This window comes from Oratosquilla oratoria, chromosome 26 (assembly GCF_046742065.1).
Source record: "Oratosquilla oratoria isolate Oo_2021 chromosome 26, ASM4674206v1, whole genome shotgun sequence".
Taxonomy (NCBI): domain Eukaryota; kingdom Metazoa; phylum Arthropoda; class Malacostraca; order Stomatopoda; family Squillidae; genus Oratosquilla; species Oratosquilla oratoria.
This window is the reverse complement of record NC_134802.1, coordinates 1,581,422-1,596,291: the sequence shown is the minus strand read 5'-3', so window position 1 is coordinate 1,596,291 and position 14,870 is coordinate 1,581,422. Positions and strand designations below refer to the sequence as shown.

Sequence of the window (14,870 nt, the reverse complement as noted above, 5' to 3'; positions counted from 1 at the left end):
GATTTCTATGCCTTTTTCTTTTTGGCTACTCCCTGTGTAAGGGGGGAAAAAGCCTTTGGTATATGTATTTACCTAGTTGTATTTTAAGGGACGAGAGGTATGCTTGTAGTGACCCGTTTTTGTATCTCTCCACATGCAGTTTATTCTTAAAATCGTGTATAGTTTTGGCATTCACCGTTTCTTCGTTTAGTTTGTTCCAGACATCAATCACTATGTGGGAAGCTATTCTTTTTCTGGTCTTTTCTATAAGTGTCCTTTATTCTATTTTCATGTCCTCTTGTTTCTCTTCTGTCCCACTTTAATAAATCATCTCTATCAAGAATTTCCATCCCCTTCATAATTATGTAAATGGTCAACAAATCACCTCTTTCTCTTCTCTGTTCCAGTGTTGACAGGTGTAATTTCTCCAATCTTTATTCATTTGTCAGATTTGACAGTGTAGGTGCCATTTTTGTTGCTTCTCTTTGGATTCTTTCTAATTTTCTTATGTTCTTCTTTGTGCTGGGTGTCCACAATGTTGCGGCATATTCTAGTTTAGGTCTTATAAATGTAACCACTATTTTTTTAACCATCTCCTCATCTATGTAGTCGAAGGCCACTTTCACTGATCTTAGTTAAGTTAAAAGTCTCTCCAAATAATTTATTGACATGTTTATCAGGTGTATTGGACACCCTATCATAGAGGAAAAAGAAAACCATCAAAAGGGCAAATGAACTCTGAGTCAATGGCCATCCAACCTTGTTATGGATCACTAACCCAAATGTTTGCATTGTATGACATCCCTGCAGGGCTAGAGACAGCAGTTCTGGAGGCTGAGTGATGTCCGAGTGCCACAGTTGCACTGAGGACTAGGACTAGCAACACGACTCTTTGATCCTCTATTCAGACCAGGACAGGTCCTCTTGGTTTGGGGAAGCAAATCAACTGGGATGACTGACTTGAATCTGTGGGTCAGACACACCCTAAGGCAAGCAACTGCCACCTGGCTTGACACCACACAATCTGTGGCTGTCATCCCCTAGTGTTAAGGTGGTGGATTCAAATACTCTCCTATAACCCCTGGGACTATTAGGTTAATATGTATACCCAAATCTTGGTCTCCCCTCATTGCGTTTGGTGGTGGATGGGGGCAGAGAAAAGCAAATCACAGGTACATGTTCATGGCAACTATACTGGATAGATATGGTGGGGACAGGCTTACAATCTGTCCCTTTCAAACTCACCTTTTCCACTAAGCAGGGTGCTGGGGTGTTGCAAATAAGGCACAAACATGTCAAGCCAAGCCCAGGGTGTACCTCCATTGGGCTCTCCACATGGACACCTGAAACATTCTTTCTTCCAGGACAAATGACTACCCTTTTTATTAGCGAATCTCAGGAAGCTTTGATTGGATAATGACTCTCCCAGAGGTGAGAAGACCAGGCAGCAGTGAGATTTGTAGTAAGCATTACACCTACTTCTTGCTGGGCTGAAACAATGGGGCCCACCTCATGGGAGTAGCTGTAGGCATATGTAGCCAACTACAGCACACCAATGTAAAGGTTCCTCCAGTTGATGGACATGATGTTGTTGAGGCTGAAGCACACCATGGGTTTCATCTCCCTAACTGCAGTATATGCTTCTACTGAGGCTTATAGCCTTGAAGAGAAGATGTTTTATGCCAAGACTGAATCTTTAGTTGGCCAGCGCCCGCCACGAGACACTGTTTTGGACAATTTCAATGTAATTACTGGAACCAACAGAACTGGCTATGAAGTATGTATTGGCCCCCATGGTTCTGGAATCAGGAACATTCTCTCCTTCTGAACTTTGAAAAGTCCAGAAGGCTGAGGATTGCTGGTTCCTGGCTCCAGAGATGAGAGCCACACTGATGTACATGGTATAGTAATGCCAGAGGAGTGGCTAAGGAGATTGAACACATACTTGTTAGCACTTGGAAGATCCTACAGAATTGCAGGGTTTATCAAAGTGCTGAATTCTTTGAGACTGATCATAGACTTGTAGTTGCAGCACTCAGACTGCATATCAAATCCAGGAAAATCCTGTGATGTAACCCTCACCTAGGTTTCACCTGGAGAAACTTAGGGATGATGCATGTGCCCCAAAGTATGAGGTAGCAATCTATAAATGGTTTGAAGTAACTGGCTCTCTTGAGTACCTTGAAGAGCTGTGAAACACTTAAAACATGAAACTCTAGCTGATGAGGAGTGCACTGGAGAGCACCCAAAGTCGAGGATTGGTGTTGCACCACACAAAACACTAGGGAATATCAAGTTGGGCCATGCTGCTAGAATGGCTAGGGACCTGGACCAATAAAAGACTCAGAGACGGCAGACTTGTGCTCATGAGAATAGATAAAGAGAGGTACATCAGGGGAATCACTGAGGATGTCAAGGGCCATTTAATGCAAATGACCTCAGGCATGTTTATCAAGTCCTGATAAAATTCTGCAAAATCCAAGCAGTTGAATGGGAAGCTTAGTACTTTGACAAGTTACTCATAGGTGACCCTCTAAACAGACAGCTTCCACTTGATGTTCAGGTGGCGATTCCTGATCCACCAATAAATGACTCTCCACCCTCTCTGACAAAGGTCAAAGAGGCTGCAAGTTGAAGGGTGGAATGGCAGCTAACATCTGCAACATCAGTGCAAAGTTGATGGATGAAAGTTGAAGGCAAAGCCATGATCCACAGGTCGCATGCAGTACTACCTGCTGTCTGGCACTCTGGTACCATTCCCTTTGACTGGAAGAAGGGTCTGGTCATTCCTATCTGGAGGGGGAAAGGGGACCAGCAGGACTGCAATTACCATGGCATTACACTGCCCAATGTGCCAGGTAAAGTTCTTGCCCATCTACTGCTGACCTGGATTTGTTCACATCTATTGAAGTTTCAGAGGCCTGAACAGTTTGGGTTCATGCCAGGTAAGTTAACAATTGATCAGATCCTAGTACTTCATATTCTTGTGGAGCATCTATGTGATCCCCCCCCCCCAGTTTTTGTTGACCTCAGGAAGCCATTTGACTCAGTGCATCGATCTGCGGATCTGTAGGATTCCTGCAATGATTCCTGAATTGATATCTGGCTTATACTCTAGAAGGGAGAGTGCTGTAAATTTTGGGGGGTTGCCTAGCTTCTTTCCTGTAAATTCTGGAGTGAGGCAAATATGTGTTCTTGCCCCAACACTTTTCAACATATGCATGGACTGGATACTGGGCAAAGTTGTTGATCAATCATTCTTGAGGATCTATCGGCAACACTAAGGTCACTGACCTTGTCTTTGCTGATGATGCTGTCCTACTTTGCAGAGTTGTTGGAGGTCCTGACTGCAGTCCTCAAGTCATTGCAAAGGGAGGCAAGACTGCTTGGACTTCAGGTCTCTATAACCAAGACCAAGGTCCAGGAGTTTGGGGGCTTACTGGATGATACAGTTCAGTCTGTCCATGCATGTGGCAAGGCCATTGAGGTCTTGGAAAGCTTTACATACCTTGATAGTGTAGTGCATAACAGCAGTGATGTCAGGAAGTACTCTGAAGGATTGGCACTAACAATGATGTTGTGGACTCGCTCAACCAGAATATATGGCACTGTCATTATTCATGCAGGAGGACTGTAATTTGTACCCTCCAATCACTTTTGCTCCATGCCTTGCTGTACAGCTGAGACATGGACACTGAATGCTGACTTGAAGAATCTCAATGTCTTTGGTACAATGTGCCTTCAGAGAATCATGGCATATTATTGGAATGACTTTGTATCAAACCAGATACTCTGTGAGACTCAGTCTAGGCCAGTCACCAGCATAATTCATGTCAATTCCAGCTATATGAGCATGTAGCACATTTTCCTATGTTGATCCTATTCATCTGGTCGTCTCCACATGAGACAAACCTTGATGGAGGAGACAAAGGGGATGCCCACAGAATTAATGGCTGGGGCAAACTGATCAAGCCTATCAAGAATTGTTTGGAATGGGAAAGTTGGCTGTATGGTAGTTTACTCAGAGAGACTGTGGGGTCTGGTGCCCCGGCATATGAGAGAAGCAATGTGCTCCCTGACACATGCCCCCAACTGATGAAGATGATGATACCAAAAGGCTTCTTCCCCATATAAGAGAGGTAGCCAACCAAGGCATGCCTCCTGCCCCACTCCCACCCATCACCTGCTTGTTTCTCCTCCGTCTCAGTTTCTTATGGATGATCCTTGTCTCCTGTCCACAATACACTATAGATACATGTAAAATGCATAACCATGTTCATCACTTGCAATTTTGTGCAAGAAAATTATATATCAACTACCACTGGATAGCAATTTTATAATAATTGTTGCCTCAGGTTTCACAACTGGCGATGGTTTTGGGGGCCCTCCAACAGATCACTCTGGGAAGAAACAATTTATTGCTGTCTGCACTGCATTAAATGTGGGACTGTTTCTACATCAATGGCTTATTGTAGAAAGAAGAAATTAGTAACCTGTTGTTGGCTCTCCTTATGGAGGAAATAGTCAAGTTAATAGAGATCCTAAGCCCAGTTACCAAATGTCAGCCCCTTAGTGGTGCACTTCCAGATGGAAATAAGGATTTTATTTTGATAGGCTTTAATGACTGGTGGTAGGGAGATGGTTCTCTCCAAGATCTGTCTCAGTGGACCACCAGTAGCAGGTACCAATTTTTGGTTCCAAAGAAGTCTTATTTCCTGGTAAACAAGGATACTCTACAGATTCACTGCTGAAAACATTGGTAAAAACACTCACCTCTCTTACTAAGAGTTTGTACTTACTCTTTTGACATGATTACACCAAAAGTTGCAGTTCTGGCCTAAAGAAAAACTAAAAAACCTAGGACAACCATCCTCATTAATTGTTCAACTTATCAACTCTTTTGTGTTTCTGGGATACAAAACACCCAAACCAAATCTACTTACTGGAGAATGTTGCTGCATCTTCCTTGAGTAAACGCAATTCATTCCTGAGTTTCATCATTGTTTCTGACACAATGCTCTTCTCTGTTTCATACTTTGACTTCAGGTTTGCAAGAGCTACCTATGAAGAGAGAAAAAAAAAAAGATATATTGGATGATAAAAGATATGAAGTGAGATGATAGATAAAGTACAGAATAAATTACCTGAGCATATAGTGCTCATCAAAATTATGCAGTGCCCACCCTTGTATTTACCTAGTTGTATCTTATGGGAAGGCGAGCTATGCTCGTGGTGTCCTTTTCTTTGTATCTCACAGTGTCTAGTTTGCTCTTAAATTCGTCTATGCTTTTTGCACACACTATTGTTTCATCCAGCTTGTGAGCACATATTTATGACAAAAATAGGAAGGTATTTTCCGAGGTGAAATTATGTAGTGTAAATATAGGTAGACAAAAGAGGTAGATATAGGGGTAGGTGGCAAGAATTTCATTTGTATGTGTTGGGTGATTGGTAAACAACAGTTCGTAGGCGAAGGAAGTGGCACAAGTTCACTGTCTAATGTTTACAAACAGTTGCCAGGGACCCAATTTCATTGCTGTATAATGTTCATTTTTATGCTGATGTAACAATATGTAAACTCAGTGTGCAATGAATTTAAGATTGCTTGAGTAAGCAGTATTGCATGCGGACTTGTAACAGGTGTTCCAATTGGAGAAAGGAGAAAATTCAACTGGTTCAAGATTGTAAGATCATGCCCTTAAGGGAGGTTCTTAAATATAACATTAAAGATCATTGGACTAAAGAAATCATGATGTCATTGCAGAACTGACCTAGTACCCAAATTGAGGATTTCTGACATGAGTCCCTTGGTGTAACTTAAAGAACCAAGTGTAGTAAGATTTGGGAAGAAAAGAAAGAAAAATTAAGCTCTGATTAATTCCTCTCTCCTATACAAGATAATATTTAGTGGAACTTGACTCAGTTGGATGATCAGAAGCACAGAGCCTTCCTACAGATGAAAATAGTGAGTGACTAATCATACGTAACAAAGACAGTGGTGAAAGGAAAGCAGAAAGAGAAAGACTTACAATAGAATGTAAAAGCACGAAAGAGACAACAATAGAGTGGTGACAGGCAACCACAGTGGTGGCAGCTAAGTATGAAATGGATGAAACATAACGCTACTAACAAAGAGACTGGTGATTGGTTAGTGCGAAATACTACATCTAAAGGACTTAGTGCAAGATATGGTTACGAGACGTGCATCAAACTACAAGCACGCAGCCACGTGCATGCTGACTACAAGGGAACGAGCTACGAGCAATAGTGCATGCTGATTACAAGGGGATGACTACAAGCAACAGTGAATGTGAGGGACTATTACTACTAGTGAACAAGGGGACTACAAAGACAACGAGCCAGTGAATGAGGGGACTACTAGGATGATGTGGTTGATGTACGTGTCAGGTACACGCCATACGTGTGAGGACGACTACATAGGAGACTGTTGATTCAAATAGACTTTAAAAACACTGAAGGTATGACTACAGGAGTTTTGCATCATGAGGTAATTACCTCAAATATAAACATTCCCAAATTTTCAGGGGAAGAAAATACAGTGGGAGTTAATAGGTTTCTCAGTCTGATCGACACTTTGTCACTAAAAATATAAGACTAAAAAGGAAAAATTAGAATTAAAAGAAAATGTAGATCCTGAGAAGGGTAGGGCTAGTCTTATAATAAATTTCCAGCAAATGGAAGATATCAACCAATATGAAGCTTATAAACGGTATTCATTAAACATTTTAAATCAAAAAGTGACCAGGATCCTATCAGGTCTTTGGTTATAATGATAAAGTAAAAACGAGTGAAACTAACACAATATTTAGGAAAATTAGACAGATGGTCTAAGGACATATCTATGTTGAAGGATTCAGATTGGATAGAAAGATCTAGTGACAAAATAAAAGTTTCTCAGGTTACTAAATTAATAGCATTTGCATTATAAATACATAATTTTGATGAGATAACTGCAGAAAAACTGTATAAAGATCTCAAACAAAAAATGGATTCAGGGTAGATTACCTTCTTCAATGTTACAGTGAAAATAAAGCAATTAGTCCATATGTGATGACAGTGGGAATGCAACAATAGAAACTAGGAACTAGAAGTGATTACAGAAACAGAGAATCTGAACATAGTTTGAAGCACATGAAGGAATGCTAGAATTGCATGTTACAATTGTAATAATTGGGGGCATAAAGCACAATTGTGTTATCATGAAACTATTGGTAGAAAGATGAGAGTAGTGCTCAGAGAAAAATATTCAGATTGGAAAGAGGTGATCAGTGGAGTACCGCAAGGATATGTATTGGCTCCAATAATGTTTGCTATTTATGTGAATGACATGGATGATGATGTGAAATGTTATATGAGCTTCTTTGCAGACGATGCCAAAATGTTAAGGAAAGTAAAAACTGAAAAGGATTGCAAAGCACTGCAGGAAGACCTGAATAATGTATGGAATTGGAGTCAGAAATGGGAAGTGGACTTCAATATTAATAAGTGTAGCATTATTGAGTTTGGAAAAAGCAAAAACAGAATATCAGGACAATATAAAATTGGAACCAAGGAGGTAAAGGAGGGATCTGAAAAAGATTTGGATGTAATAATCTCAAATGACTTGTCCTATGACAAACAGATAAACAAAATTGTAGGAGAATCCTACAACTTGCTATGATCAATAAAAGTGGCATTTACATATCTGGACAAAGAAATTATAAAAAAAAAATATTGGTCACACTGATAAGGCCTAGACTAGAATATGCGGCGACATTGTGGTCACCCAGTACCAAAGAGAATATAAAGAAAATAAAAAAATGGCACCTGCACTTGCAAACTTGTCATATGAGGAGAGATTGGCTAAACTGGAGTTACCAACTCTGGAGCAAAGAAAAGAGAGAGGTGACCTACTGACCATCTACAGAATCAGGAAAGGCACAGAAATACTCAATAGAGAGGACTTGGTAATCTGGGACAAGAGAAGCACAAGAGGACATGGAAAGAAAATAAAAAAAAAATTGCTACAGAAGAGATCTGAAGAAAAACAGTTTTACACATTGAGTGGTGGACACTTGGAACAAACTGGACAATGAAATAGTGTGTGCAAAACCATTCATAAGTTTAAGAGCAAACTTGACACTGTGAGATACAAAGGCGGGACACCACAAGCGTAGCTCCCCTTCCCGAAAAATACATATATACATACATACATATATATACCAAGGCTTATTCCCCCTTACAAGGGAGGTAGCCAAAAAGGGAAAGGCATAAAATCATTCCCACCCATTCCATCTCTGAATACACTCCACACCCCTCCACCCTCCCTCTTATCTTAGCACCTCCTGGATGACGGGTCATCCCTGCACCTTGTCCACTGTCCTGGGTCACAAGCAGTGTCACAAAACACAGCACATCCACAGCAAGGCCACTTCATTAAATTGACGACCCCCCTCTTCGTCCCCCCCATGCATAAAAGGAGAGGACGGGGAGAAATCCCTTCGGGCTGCGTCAAATTTTGCTCACACATACTACCTCACCCCCCATCCCCCCGCCCATTCCACCTCATGCATCACAACATCATCCATATACAACCATTCTCCATTCACCCCTGTCTTCTGTCCTCTCCCATCCTTCCTCAACAGACATTCCCCTCTTCCCCAAAGCCCTCTTCACCCCATCCATCCGCCTCATCCTAGGACTTCCTTTATGTTCACTCCCTCCACATCTGCCTTCCATACCTCTTTTACTAGTCTTTCTTCACTCATTCTTTCCATGTGTCCAAACCATCCTAATACTCTTTCATCAACCCTATCTCCTCCCTTTCCACCCCTGTTCTCCTCCTCACCTCCTCATTTCTCACTCTATCTAGCCTAGTAACTCCCATCATACTTCTCATACACCTCATCTCAAACACATTCAAACTCCTTCTCTCTTCCTCTCTTATTTTCCATGTTTCTGCCCCATACAGTGCTGTTGGCACAATCGGTCCTTCATACAGTCTCCTCTTAGCATCCATTCCCAAATGTCTATTCCTCATTACACTTTTTAATCCACCAAGGCATTTACTCACTTCTCTCAATCTACATTCTACCTCCACCCTTTCCTGCCACATTTGCACCCAAATATCTAAAGCTATCCACTTCCTCCAGTCGCTCTCCCTTAATGTTCACTCCAGTCTGCTGCCGCTTTCACCCCTTGTACATCTCATCACCTTACCACTACCCACATTTATCTTGAAATTTCTTCTATCACACACTCTCCTAAACCCTGTCACCAACTTCCTTAATCCCACCTCTGATCCTGCTACAAGCGCAGTGACGTCTACAAACAACAGCTGGCTCACCTCCCACTTTTCTCCATTTTCTTTATCTATCTCCAATCCCTTGAATTTACCTCTCGCACTACCCCATCCATGTACAAGTTGAACAGCCAGGGCAACATAACGCATCCCTGACAAAGTCCCACCTTTACCTCGAACCACTCACTCTCTCCATTTCTAATCCTGACACAAGCTCTACTACTCTCATAAAAACTCTTGACAGCCCCTAAAAGCTTTCCTCCTATCCCGTATATCTGCAAAACCTCCCACAGTGCCTTCCTGTCTACCCTGTTGTAAGCCTTTTCCAGATCCATAAAAGCCCAAAAAACATCCTTCCCCTTTCCTATAGCTTTCTCACATATCTGTCTTACCACAAAAATCTGATCTACAGAACCTCTACCCGTCCTAAATCCACACTGTTCCTCACCCTCTGTTCCTCTCCTAATCCTCTCAATCGAGATCTTCCCATAAGCCTTCCCAACTATACTTAACAAGCTAATCCCTCTGAAACTACTACATTCACACTTGTCCCCTTTTCCCTTGTAAAGTGGAACTATACAGGCACCCCTCCAGTCCTCCGGCACTCTACCCTCTCTCCAGCAAACATTAAATAACCTCACCAGCCAGTCCACCATCACTGTACCTCCGTTTTTTAGACATTCTGCATGGCATCCATCCAGACCAGGTGCCTTACCTGCGTTCATCATCTTAACAACTCCCTTCACTTCATCCTTCCTTATTTCTCCTCCATTTTTCTCACGCATCCCTCTCATTTTCTTCACATTTCCCACTGCAACTATCTTTCCCTCCCTATCCTCCTTCACATTAGAAACTCCCTAAAATATTCTGCATATCTTCCCCTTACTGCCTTATCTTCCATTATCATCTCTCCATCTGCACCTTTTACCTTTTCTTCTCTACTTGATTCGCCTCCTCTTCCTCTCTTAATTTCTTTCCAAAACATCTTTTTATTACTTTCAAAATTTTCTCTCATACACTTACACCATTTCACAACTACTCTCTTCTTTGCCTCCTTTGTATTATGCTTTACTTCTCTTCTCTTTTCTTTGTACCTCTCATATGACTCCCTCGTCCTACTTTGTAACCAATCTGTGAAAGCTCTCTTCTTCTCTTTGTTTCCTCATCCCACCATTCACTACCCTTCCTTCTATTTCCTCCTCTCCTTCTTGTTCCACACACCATCTTTGCACACTTTGTGACTCCCTCCTTGAACCATCCCCATTCCTCCTCCACTCCTAACTCTACTCTATCCGCAAAATACAACTAGGTATATACACAATCTCTCCCTGCTCCCCACCATCCCCTGCCCCTCCAATCCTTGCAACACAATATCATCAATAAATACCCATTCTTCACTCCTGCCTTCTCCCTTTCTTGCTAAATAGACATTCCCCTCTTTCTCAAATCACCTTTATCCCATCCCTCCATCTCATCCGCCTCAAGTTCAATCCTTCCATCTCTGCCTTCCACACCTTTTACTAATCTTTCTTCACATATTCTTTACATGTGTCCAAACTATCTCAATACTCTTTCATCAACCCTATCTGCTATCTCCTTTTCACAGTAAGTATAAAATTAGTTTTAAGTTTGAATATTTTTGTGTAATACTTTGGCCATAGCAGTAGTTGCAGCACCATTTACAGGTAGCACACTGCTATACACCACTGATGACCCATCATTAGTTTAGGTGGCTAGCTATTTCAATCCTTTCATTCACTGTATTAAACTGCAAGTACATACATATACCAAGGCTTTTTCCCCCTTCCAAGGGAGGTAGCCACAAAGGGAAAGGCATAAAAACACTCCCACCCATTTCATCCCTAAATACACTCCACACCCCTCCCACCCTTCCTCTCATCTGAGCACCTCCTGGATGACGGGTCATCCCTGAACCCTGCCCACCGCCCTGGGTCAGAAGCAGTGTCGCAAGACACAGTACATCCACAGCAAGGCCGCTTCATTTAATCGGCGACCCCCCCTCTCCGTCCCCCTTTGCATATAAGGAGAGGACGGGGAGAAATCCCTTCGGGCTGCGTCAAAATTTACTCACACATACTACCCACCCCCCGCCCATTCCTGCTCATGCAGTCACAACATCATCCATATACAACCATTCTCCACTCACCTCTGTCTTCCGTCCTCTCCCTTCCTTCCTCAACAGACATTCCCCTCTTCCCCAAAGCCCCCTTCACCCCATCCATCCACCTCATCCTAGGACGTCCCCTCATGTTCACTCCCTCCACATCTGCCTTCCATACCTCTTTTACTAGTCTTTCTTCACTCATTCTTTCCATGTGTCCAAACCATCCTAATATTCTTTCATCAACCCTCTCTCCCAAATCCTTTTTCACCCCTGTTCTCCTCCTCACCTCCTCATTTCTCACTCTATCTAGCCTAGTAACCCCCACCATACTTCTCAGACACCTCATCTCAAACACATTCAAACTCCTTCTCTCTTCTTCTCTTATGTTCCACGTTTCTGCCCCATACAGTGCTGTTGGCACAATCACTCCTTCATACAGTCTCCTCTTCGCATCCATTCCCAAATGTCTATTTCTCATTACACTCTTTAAACCACCAAGGCATTTACTCGCTTCTCTCAATCTACATTCTACCTCCACCTTCACTCCACCTTTTCCTGCCACATTTGCACCCAAGTATCTAAAACTATCCACTTCCTCCAGTCGCTCTCCCTTAATGTTCACTTCCAGTCTACTGCCACTTTCACCCCTTGTACATCTCATCACCTTACTTTTACCCACATTTATCTTTAGCTTTCTTCTATCACATACTCTCCCAAACTCTGCCACCAGCTTCCTCAATCCCTCCTCTGACCCTGCCACAAGCGCAGTGTCGTCCGCAAACAACAGCTGGCTCACCTCCCACTTTTCTCCATTTTCTTTAACCATCTCCAATCCCTGACTCACTACCCTAGCATTCACCTCTCGTACCACCCCATCCATGTATAAGTTGAACAGCCAGGGCGACATAACGCATCCTTGACGAAGTCCCACCTTTACTTCAAACCACTCACTCTCTCCATTTCCAATCCTAACACATGCTCTACTACTCACATAAAAACTCTTGACAGCTCCCAAAAGCTTTCCTCCTATCCCATAAATCTGCATAACCTCCCACAGTGCCTTTCTGTCTACCCTATCATAAGCCTTTTCCAGATCCATAAAAGCCCAAAAAACATCCTTCCCCTTTCCTATAGCTTTCTCACATATCTGTCTTACCACAAAGATCTGATCTACACAACCTCTACCCGTCCTAAATCCACACTGTTCCTCACCAATTACTCCTTCTGTTCCTCTCCTAATCCTCTCAATTAAGATTCTCCCATAAGCCTTCCCTACTACACTCAACAGGCTAATCCCTCTGAAATTACTACATTCACACTTGTCCCCTTTTCCCTTGTAAAGAGGAACTATACAGGCACTACTCCAGTCCTCCGGTACTCTACCCTCTCTCCAGCAAACATTAAATAATCTCACCAACCAGTCCACCATCACTGAACCTCCCTTTTTCAGACATTCTGCATGACATCCATCCAGACCAGGTGCCTTACCTGCTTTCATCATCTTTACAACTGCCTTCACCTCATCCTTCCTTATTTCTCCTCCATTCTCCTCACTCATCACTCTCATTTTCTTCGTATTTCCCACTGCAGCTATCTTTCCTTCCCTATCCTCCTTCACATTCAGCAACTCCCTAAAATATTCTGCCCATCTTCCCCTCACTGCCATCTCTTCCATTATCAACTCTCCATCTGTACCTTTTACCTTTTCTTCCCTACTTGATTCGCCTCCTCTTCCTCTCTTAATTTCTTTCCAAAACATCTTTTTATTACTTTCAAAATTTTCTGTCATACTCCTACCCCATTTCACATCTGCTCTCCTCTTTGCCTCCTTTACCTTTTGCTTTACTTCTCTTTTCTTTTCTTTGTACGTGATACTAATTAAATTCTTACCTCTGCTGTTTGCTTATTGGCCTTAAGGACAGTACGAAGTGTTGCAATCTGCTCCCTCTTGGTGGATAACAGGGACTTTAATTTAATGACTTGTTCTTGAACCTCTTGTACTTCTGCTGCAGTCATACCACCTGAAATAAAGGAACTGATTTCAGTATAAACATACAATGAATATAACATATATTCCTATGAGTAAGAGTTTCATGCTTGGCAACTGTCCCACTTTTACAGTTTGGTACACATCTGCTATTCTTATGTGTGGCAGCTTCTCTAACTTCCTCAGTAAGGAAGAATAAGCTACTTTCCACATCAACTTTTGTATGTATGGCAATATTTGCTTTGGAAATTTCCTGACCCACAAACAACTTAGCACAGCTTCTCTAATGTTGTGCATAAGCCTTAACCTTTGACTTATCCAGGTATTTATCTAAAAATAAAAAAATAAAATACTGATCCAGGGGATGTAGTGCTGTACCTACAAGATGCCCTGCCAGTCTGAAGGAAACTGAAAGTTAGACAAAAGTTTGATGAAGTACCACCAATCTTCTATCAACCCAAGGACAGCACAATGTTTGTATTCATGAAGAGGAAGTTGTGGTTTTTGAGTGACTGCTATGGTGTAAAGTATCCAGTTTGATAAAATGCATTAACATATAAAATGGAGGAAGGAAAAGGAGAAAAAAGGAATAATGAACCAAAAAATAGAGGATTGGACATGAGCAGAGTCAAAGAGAAAGGTGGTGTCAACAGCTAACTCCAAGCTTCGAATTAGCGCTCCGAACTAGCGCATTATTGCCATAACAGGAAAATGCTTTGTTGTCATTTCGGGGTTGAACAATATATTTTCGTGGGACTGGCAAGGTATGTATGTGGTCCAGTTCTTGGGTTAACAGTTTTAGCACAATATGGAAAGCAACAAAGAAGAACTAAGGAGTAACGAATCAACCAAGAGAGGACTGGATGTATCCAGAATTGAGTCCCTGTGGGGAGTGGGGGAAAAAAAAAAAAAAAAAGTCTAAATGCTACTCTGAAGATGACTAACAGGTATATCAGTGAGGATTATTTCTCGGGATTTAGGAGGCGAGGGGAAATAATGGAGAAAACCTTTTGATTTGAAATTAGACAATAAAGCTTTGCAACTAAAGGTATCTAACCTACGCACAACTAATGAGGTGATACTAAGAGAATTAAACGAGCTAAAAAGTGAACTAAGTGCGATAAAAAGAGGAAAGGAAAATGAGGTTAGAAATACAAATGAAGAACTGAAGAAATAGGTTAAAGAACAATTCCAAGCAGTAAATGAAAAGATGGAAGAATCAATCTAAGAGACTGATCTGAACGAAACAAAAAATCAGTAGAAAAGCTAATGTGAAAATAAAAAACTCTCATTCAGAGAAATAGTACAGCAGCAGGTAGAAGAGAATGCAAAGGAAACTGTGACCAAGGTGATCAAAGAAAAGGAAAATTGGGTGAGAAACACAGTGGACAAAAAGAAATGCATTGTGGTTTATGGTATCAATGAAAAACACAATGTACACAAATACCAAAGAGAAAAAGAGAAAGAATATGTGAAGG

The 14,870-nt window shown here is 41.8% G+C and overlaps 1 protein-coding gene across 1 annotated transcript in view; it reads right to left on the bottom strand.

The window, feature by feature from the left end:
• Nucleotides 1-14,870, bottom strand: part of BicD (Microtubule-associated protein Bicaudal D) — a 327,397-nt gene that overhangs the window by 46,756 nt on the left and 265,771 nt on the right. The window contains exons 12-13 of the mRNA XM_076209252.1: nucleotides 13,296-13,426; nucleotides 4,923-5,040 (exon numbers count right to left, since the gene is read on the bottom strand). Coding sequence (XP_076065367.1) covers nucleotides 4,923-5,040; nucleotides 13,296-13,426 — 249 coding nt within the window. The remainder of the gene's footprint in view (nucleotides 1-4,922; nucleotides 5,041-13,295; nucleotides 13,427-14,870) is intronic.